Source organism: Dermacentor silvarum, chromosome 1, assembly GCF_013339745.2.
Source record: "Dermacentor silvarum isolate Dsil-2018 chromosome 1, BIME_Dsil_1.4, whole genome shotgun sequence".
Lineage (NCBI taxonomy): Eukaryota > Metazoa > Arthropoda > Arachnida > Ixodida > Ixodidae > Dermacentor > Dermacentor silvarum.
The window spans coordinates 218,856,980-218,866,302 of NC_051154.1; the positions used below are offsets into that span (position 1 = coordinate 218,856,980).

The window sequence follows — 9,323 nt, forward strand, 5'->3', positions numbered from 1 at the left end:
TATCCGCTAAAAACAGAAGTCATGTCATTTTCCTCTGAAAGGCGCGAAATTTGTTTTCGAAGGCATGCCATTAGAGCTGTATATCGTATTCAAATGCCCCGCCATTCGACTTGGTGTGGGTTTCGAGCTTTCAGCGCGGAAAGCGATACAGGACAAAGTTCAGCCATACGGGTGTCGAAATCGCATCGCTGCACGGAACATACTTTGTTTGAAGGCCGACGAACGCTTTGGGCGTAGAGTGCTCGTCCTTTCGTCGGACGCCAAGCCCGTCGGCCAGCGCTGTCCCACGAAAACAACTAAAGTAAACAACTATCTGGCGGTCGCAACTCACTACTTTTGACTGAACAGGTTAAAAAACAATGAAACTACCCGTGTCACCAAATTCAGGCAAACGTGGACAAGCAAAGCAACACAACATGTGAGAGGGGCGGGAACTTTACGCGCGCGCCTTTCTGTCCACTTCAATTGCATTGCAAGTGATAGCGGCATCAACGCCCGCCGCTATCGGTGGCCGCTCTTACGTTGGGCACTGAAAAAAGGTATTAATTGATAATGATCAAGTAAAATAGAGTTGTTCTTTTTTCGCCATGCGTATATAAAGTTGATTATCAATTTTATTTTCGTTGAATAAATCAAAGTGTGCCTCGCTTTAATTAAAAAACGCTTTTTTCTTTCCCAATGTTTGTTCCCTCCAAACATAGTCGCGCTATAATCGCTGCTCCCATAACCACCCTTGCTGATGTCGGTGACCGAAGCTTCGCGACCGTTTGGATCGACCTTGTAATACGCTTGAACAAAAATTTAGCGTTACTTTAGCACCTCTACCTCTTTAAGCGTGTGATAGAATACTTAGATTGTGATGATTGTAATGTCCTGACAACGCCTCGTGCGAGTGCGTCTTTCTAATTCTTTCATTTGTCAAAATGACGTTATTATATCTCGTAGCTCACACTGTGACGCGCTCGCGTGCGCTCAAAACACCTCGCGTTTTTTCAGTTAGATACCTGAAAGTGGGCGAAGTTCGCCTATAATGTCTGAAAGATATGCATACCCGATAGCCTCTGTCTTCCAGCACAGCAGCACAGCGCTCTAACCACTTTACAGGGCATGATCGCACTCATGCTTCCCTTGTGCCAAAGTTGCTCTTTGAAACCTCTGGCGCGTGTGTCATGTGCCGCTATCCAGAATTCTTCCCTCGTGACAGCTAGCGCTTTCAGACACTGCGTTAGACTGTGCGTGCCTTACGGCTACTGCATGGCCTTCGGTATAGGTACATATTTTCTGTTAGATACTTCTAAAGTTATTGACCCATGCGGGCCTGTCCACCCACACCTCCCCAACCTCAACGAGGTCACCCACTCCATCGTGCGAGGCCTAGTCAACCGCGCCGGAGTCACTGGAGACGAGTTGGACACCAGGGACAATCTGAGACCTTATAACGATCTCGTTAAGGCCTTTTACCTCAGTCGCCGAACCATCCCCTCCACCTCACTCCAAGTTCAGCCGGGCGCAGGCTACCACCCTGCGTCTGCTACAAACAAACACGTACTCTTCACCCGCCCGTCTCCACCTTATATATATTCCAAGACGTTTACAGTACCTCAACTGCCGGTGCTGTGGCACTCACCCGGCTACGCTTCCGCATATGCTGTGGGAGTGCCCAGAAAGTACACACACATTAACACCACGGCCCTTTCATCGAGGTTGCGTAAGGCTCTGCGGAGCTCCGCCCTCGACGACCAAACCTGGGCGACCGAGCACGCCCGTAAGGCGGCGGCGAGGCAAGCCCTCGACATCCCCTCATGGGAGGGTTAGGCCCGGCCATCATAAAGTGCTGGTTCTCTAATACAGGTTTATTTCTCCTCCTCCTCTTTTGTTTTATCTATTCTTCCCCTTTCCCCGCCCCAAGTTTAGGATAGCCAACTGGGCACGTTCTTCGTTAACCTCCCTGCGTTTCCCTCTTCGTTTCGCTCTCTCTCCCACATCGATTGCCAGATGTCTATTTCCCTAAAGCTTGTCGAGCTTTACCGCAAGAAACGCCGCGCTAGACTCAAAGAAGCCCACGAATCCCGCATGCTCCTTACGACTCCCTCATACATTTTTCCAAGCGTATATGCGTGCTCATCCGACAATGTCAGACCCTCACTCTTCCTAATGACGCAATCATTCATCACATTCAGCGTAGACCAGGCCACCCCATCTGTTTCTGCGGGCAGCATCCAAACGTGGTGCACACGTATTGGGAATGTCGTCGCGCCCTCTCCTCACCCCATATTATCAGGTGCGCCAACATCACCCATCCACCCCTCACAACTGGGTGAGCTGCGCCAGAGTCTGTGGCTGCTCCTGGTGCGCCACGTCCGCCACATCCAGGGGACGTTAGCATCCGTCGCCAATTCACCACTGTTGAGCGCCACCTCCACACGAGGAAACGAATCCGACTATATTCCGATACAAGTCAAGATAATGTGGCTTTTCCTCGTCAAAGGACCCCCTTCCAACCAATGGTGTCGCTGCGTCAACGTGACGTCGCGGTCGACCGCCTTACACCTACTAGTAGCGCCGTTGGAACCCGGTGAGTGCATCCGCACGCACAAGTAGTTCCGAAGGGCGCCTTTATTGTGAGCGAAAATAAAATCTTAGCTCAAATTCTTTATCTGCCCGTTACAATACAAGAGGTCAAAGGGCTTATTTCTCAAATGGAGTAGTCAGTTGAATTCCAGTAAACTGCAGCGGCGGCTGTTTCGCGACAGCACCGAGCGCCGACGCAGTAGACGAAACGCCAGAGAGATCGCCGTTACCGAGCGTGTTAAAAACACTGCACGCAACACACAAACAGGGGTTTTCACGGAATTCACCTTGGGATATAACTGAACGGTAAGTCAGCTTGAGAGAGCACGGTCTCACTGACCACACCGACGCCGGTGGGTAGACGCGAACAGTGGAGGAGGCCATTTTGATAAAAGTCCGCAAGCGCGGAGAAACACGCTCTTTTTTTCTTTTCGCGACCGCGGCGCTATAGAAACATGACGTCGGCCGCGACGTCACGTTGACACAGCGACACCATTGGCTGAAGGGGGGTCCTTTGACCGGGAAAAGCCACATTTCTCTTGACTTGTATCGGACTATAGATTCGTCATATAATAAAGTTTTCTTCTTCTTTCGTGAAATGATCTGCTTGGTCAGCAGCATCAGCTTTGTCGTTAACGAGTGAGGATTCGATGGTGGAGAAGTCGTTTAAATAAAAGTATTCACCACGTTTAAACCAAAACGGAAGGAAAGCAAAGCGAGGCTGCCTTTGCGTCCTCCTTCTGCCTCGGGGATGGTACGCACGGGCAGCTATCTTTAGTGATGGATGAAACTTATCGGGATGCACAAGAGAAATGTGAGAACTTGTACATCTATATAATAATAATAATAATAATAATAATAATAATAATAATAATAATAATAATAATAATAATAATAATAATAATAATAATAATATATATATATATATTATTATTATTATTATTATTATTATTATTATTATTATTATTATTATTATTATCCGAGGACACATGAAGTACTTCTTATGACTTGTGAATCCGAAAGCATTAATGTCCAATTGAACTCCGCTGTGCGGTCCTTCGAGTTATGAACGCCTTGTGGGCAAGCGAGCGCGTTGAGCCGTTTGGCGTGTTTTGATTTTGCCTTACGCACTTAAAACCCAGGTGAGAGCTTGCGCGGACAAAAACGCGAGGATACCACAGGCTTCCGAGAGCGAGAGGAAGGATGACGGGCCCACGGTGATGCCCCCTCCCCCTATGCAACACCTGGCGCGCTACTGAGGCAGCAGGTGTTTCCTGTCGCCCGCTCTGCTCCATCGAGGCGCGCTCGTGCCATGGCGTCGCAGCCAATGGGAATTTAGGTGCCGTTTCGCTGCTTCAGACGCCGGCTTTTTCGCTCAATGAGCCATTTGAAGCTTTCACATCATAATAAGCACCTATGCCATTTATTTAAGATAAGCGCTTTTCATAGACACAACACACCTAAGTGGCCTTTCTAACCTTGCAGGTAGATCGAGACGGGATCGTGTGGAACTCCAAAGCGTTTTTGAAGAAGCCCATGCTTGTCAAGGAGGAACAGTCCGTCGCCAGTTTTCGCAAGTGGTACTCTCAATTCTACAGCGCCAGCAGTCCCACATGGCAAGAAATACGCGACCTGACCCTGGAATGGTGACCGCGGACGTGGCTTGAACACCGTTGAGAAGCACTTGGCATTGCGGCGTTCATCAGCGGCGTTGAATTTAGTTCACAGTTTAACCCAGTTGTGCATGCGTGAGCTACTGTCGCCTTCTTGTGTCGCGGCCACTTCGAGTGCGGCATGGTGTCGCTGATGCATGTTTATGAACTATAGCATCTACAAGCACTTCTTTTTAAAACTGCGACAGGAGCTAACCTGAACGGCACCGTATACTCTAGAAAAGGCGTTTTATTAGGCACATATGAGTGGATTGCCCTAAATTACGAAAAAACAAATCAAACATGCAATAAATTGTGAAAAGAAACTATATGCGAAGAAAGCAATTCTGATAGGCTAGATCATGATACAACGCAACCTTAAAAGTACCATGCAGTCTCTAGAAGGTGTTTTTAACTGTGTAAGTGTTGATTTGGATAAATGCAAGAGAAATAAAAGAAACACAGTTACAAAGCAAGAAAGTTAAAGGACCACTAACACCAAATTTCAAACTCAAGATGTTTGTGTTGTTCGATTCTCCTGCATATAGGTACCTCTCACTGAGTATAATGGCGAACATTAGCTTGAAAATATCTTATACCATGATTTTCAACTCAGCGTGAGCGGCTGATCTCAAACTGCAGCACCTCGCGACACCGTCATCAAAATGATGCCTTTGGTGGCCCCTCAGGCTCTCTGTGACGTTTTGCCAGATCCGCGAGTATTAGCCCCGAGAACGACCTACAGGGGCGCTGCGAGCGCCGCTCGAGTGACGTCAGGGCACGGACTGGCGCCTGTCGTCTGCTGCCGTTCGGGCGCTTTCTGCAGTGTTTCCGTTTGTTCGATGTCGTTTCCTGTGCTTGTATACTTATGACGGTCATCTTATATACATTTTTATGACGTCTTCATTCGCACAAACTCATTCAAAGAGCTTATTTCCTAGACGACAATGTATTTCTCAAGGGCAACGCTGCAGTGCCAGAGGAAGGAGCTCAGCCCAGCCCATTGCGTGTTTTTCATGCACGGATATGGATTTGCGAGACTAATTAAAGAAGCAAAAATAGCACGTGATTAATAAAAGCATAGACGCATAAACATAAGAATCCAGTTAGGGTACCATATCTGCAGTGGTGCAACGAGCAATTAACCATGTGTGCTACACATGACTGCTACATTTACCTTGATGTTAACCCAAACGTGTTTGCTTATGACGAGTAGCTCATGGTATAATATCTAATTTTTCATTTCTTCACAGAAACGCTCGGCAGTAACACGAGGACCTGATAATGCAGTTTAGATTCAACCAGCACGATTTATTCCTTTAACTGCTTCTCAAAATTAGACCGTTCTTCACCGGTTAATTTCGAGTGGCGGTAATTTGAAGTAAAACTAATTGATGCTTACAGCCATTTGCAGAATACGCAAAAGAATGTACCAATATTTATTCACTGTTCCGTGCTCACTTGTGCAATTTACTGCTGCTTGTTTCTTGGGGAACAGACATCACGAATCTGTTTGGCGAACTGACACAGGCTGCTCGGCCCAAATTTGGACCGTATGGACCATATGGTCAGCTAGAAAGAAGCCGAAGCCTTATTCATTAGCAGTATGATGCTTATTGAAGCTATCATTATTCCCCTGTGGAGGTCAAAAAGGAAGTGAATTCATTTGAGGCTTGTTGTGTCTTCTCTATGAGGAGGGTATGTGATGTTGTCTTCTATGTACTCACAAAGCGAATAGTTCTCAATTTGGTGTAGTTAAACAACGCAGGATCGAGACTTGGTGAGGCAGAAGGCGTTTGAATTTTGCTCTTCAGAGCAGCCTAAGCTGCTCTGTATAGCCTCGAGTATACCTTAGGCATTGCAATTGGCGCTTAAAGAACTGGGGTGCTATGCAGGATGCGCCGAGTTTCTCGTTCGCACGAGTTTCACCCGAGTTTGCTCGATGGCAGTCTGTGAACGGAGATAGCAAGGAACGTGCAAGAACAGCAGGCCAAAAGAAATGTCGAGATAAAGCCGCGTATGACAACATGAGCGCACCCTGCGCGGCACAGTACTTTCGCGCTTCAAGCACAGAAGACTGCGCAGCAAAACGCGCCAGGCTCCAGCACCGCGTATTGTTATCAACGTATTATCACCATTTAGCAATACCGTGACTGTACCGCTGTCTATCTGCACACTTCCGTGAGCCACTTGTCACGTCTTTCTCGGGCGCGTCAAGGGCGTGCCTCCTCTTTCGACCATTATCTTTCTATCCTCCGTCGGATGCGAACAGGGCACATGCGGTGCATTGTTGCGCCTACACTTTCCCTCAATAGATTACGTTCAAATACAACAAATAAAATAAGAAACACTTTATTTCTTGAAGTATCTGTTTTTCGTTTGGAATGCCATAAATGTTTGATGACAAACAGAGATCGAGCGAATTATTAAATTCTGCACTTTTTTTCCGCGAGTGGCGACAGTGAGGCGAAAGCTTACAAGCGGATACATTGTAGAGCGTCGCACGCACGAGGGAGTTCATACGGTGAGCCGTCGCCAGGGGCACTGCAGTGCATCCTTGATAGGGTGCCTTGATGCCCGCGCGCATCGAGGCACTCTAATCCTTGATAAAGTCAGTCATGACAATGGTCTTTCCATTCCCTGACCATTAGGGGAATGGCAACGCAGTGCTACGGCATGGTTGTTCACCGCAGGTGCTTCACTTAGGCGGCTATTAAGGCCGCCGCTTTACCAACTGAAACGACGGGAGCAACGGTTGTCACTGCAAAATGGCTGTGCGGTATTCTAGGGTCCGTAGTGACGCAGCACAGTGAAAACGCGCCCGTTTATCTGCGAGCGGGAAGCCTCCGCGATGCATTGCAAAGAAGAGCGCGCTGTCCAGTGACACAATTCATCGCTTGTCACCGCTTGCCCAGTGAAGGTGCCTCCGTTCGCATGTATACGTAGAGTTTGAGTGTGTTGTTCTCACCAATGTGCTTGCCGATTGCCTTTGCTGCTGAGCTAACAGCGATCGCAGATAGATATAGTAACGACAGCGCAGCAATCGCATTTTGGCGGGTGATGGCTCCTGTGTGCAGTTAGGAAATTAAACTTCGAAAGCAGGAAGGGGTTGCAACTGTTTAGTGTGCCGTGCTTGTGATGAAGAAATGCCATCGCACTGGGTTTAAGAAAGCGAGCGTTTCTCGGCGCTGACCGTGTTTGCGACACTGCAGATCTGATACATCACCGATGACACAGCAGCTATCTCAAACAACAGCTGCGATACCTTTACGTTGGAAAACATTACGCACTGCTCAGCACCGTCATCCACCACGGCGCATCGACGCCTTGCAAGCAGCTACAGTGTCGTTCCGATAAATATTTGCTTTGCGCTACGTCGCTACAATGCAGACAATGAACCATGTTGTGGGGCCATCACAGCATAAGAAGATAGATGCATGAGCTAGCGAAAGTCACCGCCTTGTTTTTGATAGTGGTTCTCAGTTACAGTACATCGCCGATGACAGTGTGCTGCGCGTATTTTCTGTCGGCGGTCAAGATTGTTGATGCCTCTCAGTTCCGCACCACGTCGCTGTTGCCGGAAAAATAAGTTGGGCGTGGCCCAACCGCGGCGGGCGCGCGCACAAGAGTTACATGCCTCGCGCGGGGCGTGACGTATGGTTTTGATTGACACGAACTCGGACCAAACTCATACATCGCGAAACCCCCTTCGAGTTGAACTCGGGAACATGGTGGCGGCAGCAGCAGCCTGTGTAATCGCATCCAGCGGCAGCAAGCATCAATATGACCATCTGGACCCGTTCACCTACATGTCCGACGTATAGTTTCAGCGTCATTTTTGCCTTTCCAAAACGTCCAAAACGATCATCATTTTTGCCTTTCCAAAACGATCATTGATCGGATGCGTGAGCATGCGAATCTGATACCTACAGGCACAGGAGGTAATCTTCCACTACATTGTAAGGAGTGCGGTTGTAATCCCATCTTCAGTGAAGTATCAATCTTGGGGAAGGCTAAGAATCAGCAGGAAAGAGAGCTGATTGAAGCCTATCAAATCTATAAACTAGGGCCCGAGAAGTGTGTAAGCGCGTCATCTGTGTTCCTTACCAAGAAAGAGTTTTTATTTCTTGGTCAGTGTAGACGTGTATAGATAAGATGATGACCGTATTTATGTTATATTGTGCCTTGCGCATGTTCAGTGCGGACTTGGGGGACGTCGTTTTCATGTATGAAGTTCAGTTGTTAGTCCAGCCACCTTCCTGTCACTTTGTCTATGTCTTCTTCTCGATTTTTTCTACTTCCAAGTTTGCTGGCATTCCAAGTATAATGCACGAAGGGGACGAGCGCGCGCAGCAGCCGAGCGAGCGCCGTCCTGGCCGTGACGTCACTCGTAGACGGCGCCACTCCAACTTCTTGCCGCTAATTGTCGACCTCTTAGGTAAGAATACTTGCGCGGAGCACGACGGGATAGACGCTGCTTCCATGCTTCCTAGTCTAACTGGTTGTGTGCTTGCGTCTTAAGACATGGTGTGATCCGTCTTCCGATCTGGTGTCCGACTTGTCCCCACTACCACACTCATCCAATTTCCAGCAAGTTGTTCTTGCGATGACCTAGCTGTCAGCATATTTGGCAAGCAGCTACCGTTTCTTGTATAGGTAGCACGGGAATGATGGTTGCAGTACCTCACCCAGTATGATGCCCGTTAACCTTCGAAGGCGTTGACTACGGAATCTGTTGCCGAGCCTTCTGGCGTGTAGGACTCGCGGTTCATTGCGTTCTAGGATCTTAAGGATAATTTCGAGGTGTGTCGTAGTCGGGTACGTCGTGGATGATGCCTGTGCCGGTGCCATCTGCAATGAAGGTTTGGTCTTTTATATTAAGTTCTTGCAGTACGCTGTTCAACATTTGCGTTTTCTTTGAGCGGAGTGCTTACGACGATCAGGTTCTGTGAGGTGTTCACGCGGACCTTGTCTTGGCTTGTATCCGTTATAGTGGCATTAAGCGCTCCGAGTACGGCGTCGGAAAGAGCTGCGGTGTCCCACGTAGCTTCGTTGCAGCCGCTGCGCAGGCGCAGCACGACCTTGATCTCTCCCGGCGGC

At 48.4% G+C, this 9,323-nt stretch overlaps 1 protein-coding gene across 3 annotated transcripts in view; it reads left to right on the forward strand.

Moving 5' to 3' along the window:
- Positions 1 to 4,908, forward strand: part of LOC119437150 (cholesterol 7-desaturase nvd-like) — a 52,781-nt gene extending 47,873 nt beyond the window's left edge. The window contains exon 7 of one of the 3 annotated variants that reach the window (XM_049659981.1): positions 4,057 to 4,908. In XM_049659981.1, coding sequence (XP_049515938.1) covers positions 4,057 to 4,221 — 165 coding nt within the window. In that variant the 3' untranslated portion in view covers positions 4,222 to 4,908. The remainder of the gene's footprint in view (positions 1 to 4,056) is intronic. The other 2 variants (XM_049659980.1, XM_049659982.1) reach the window with 2 other exon arrangements.
- Positions 4,909 to 9,323: the final 4,415 nt, after the last annotated feature.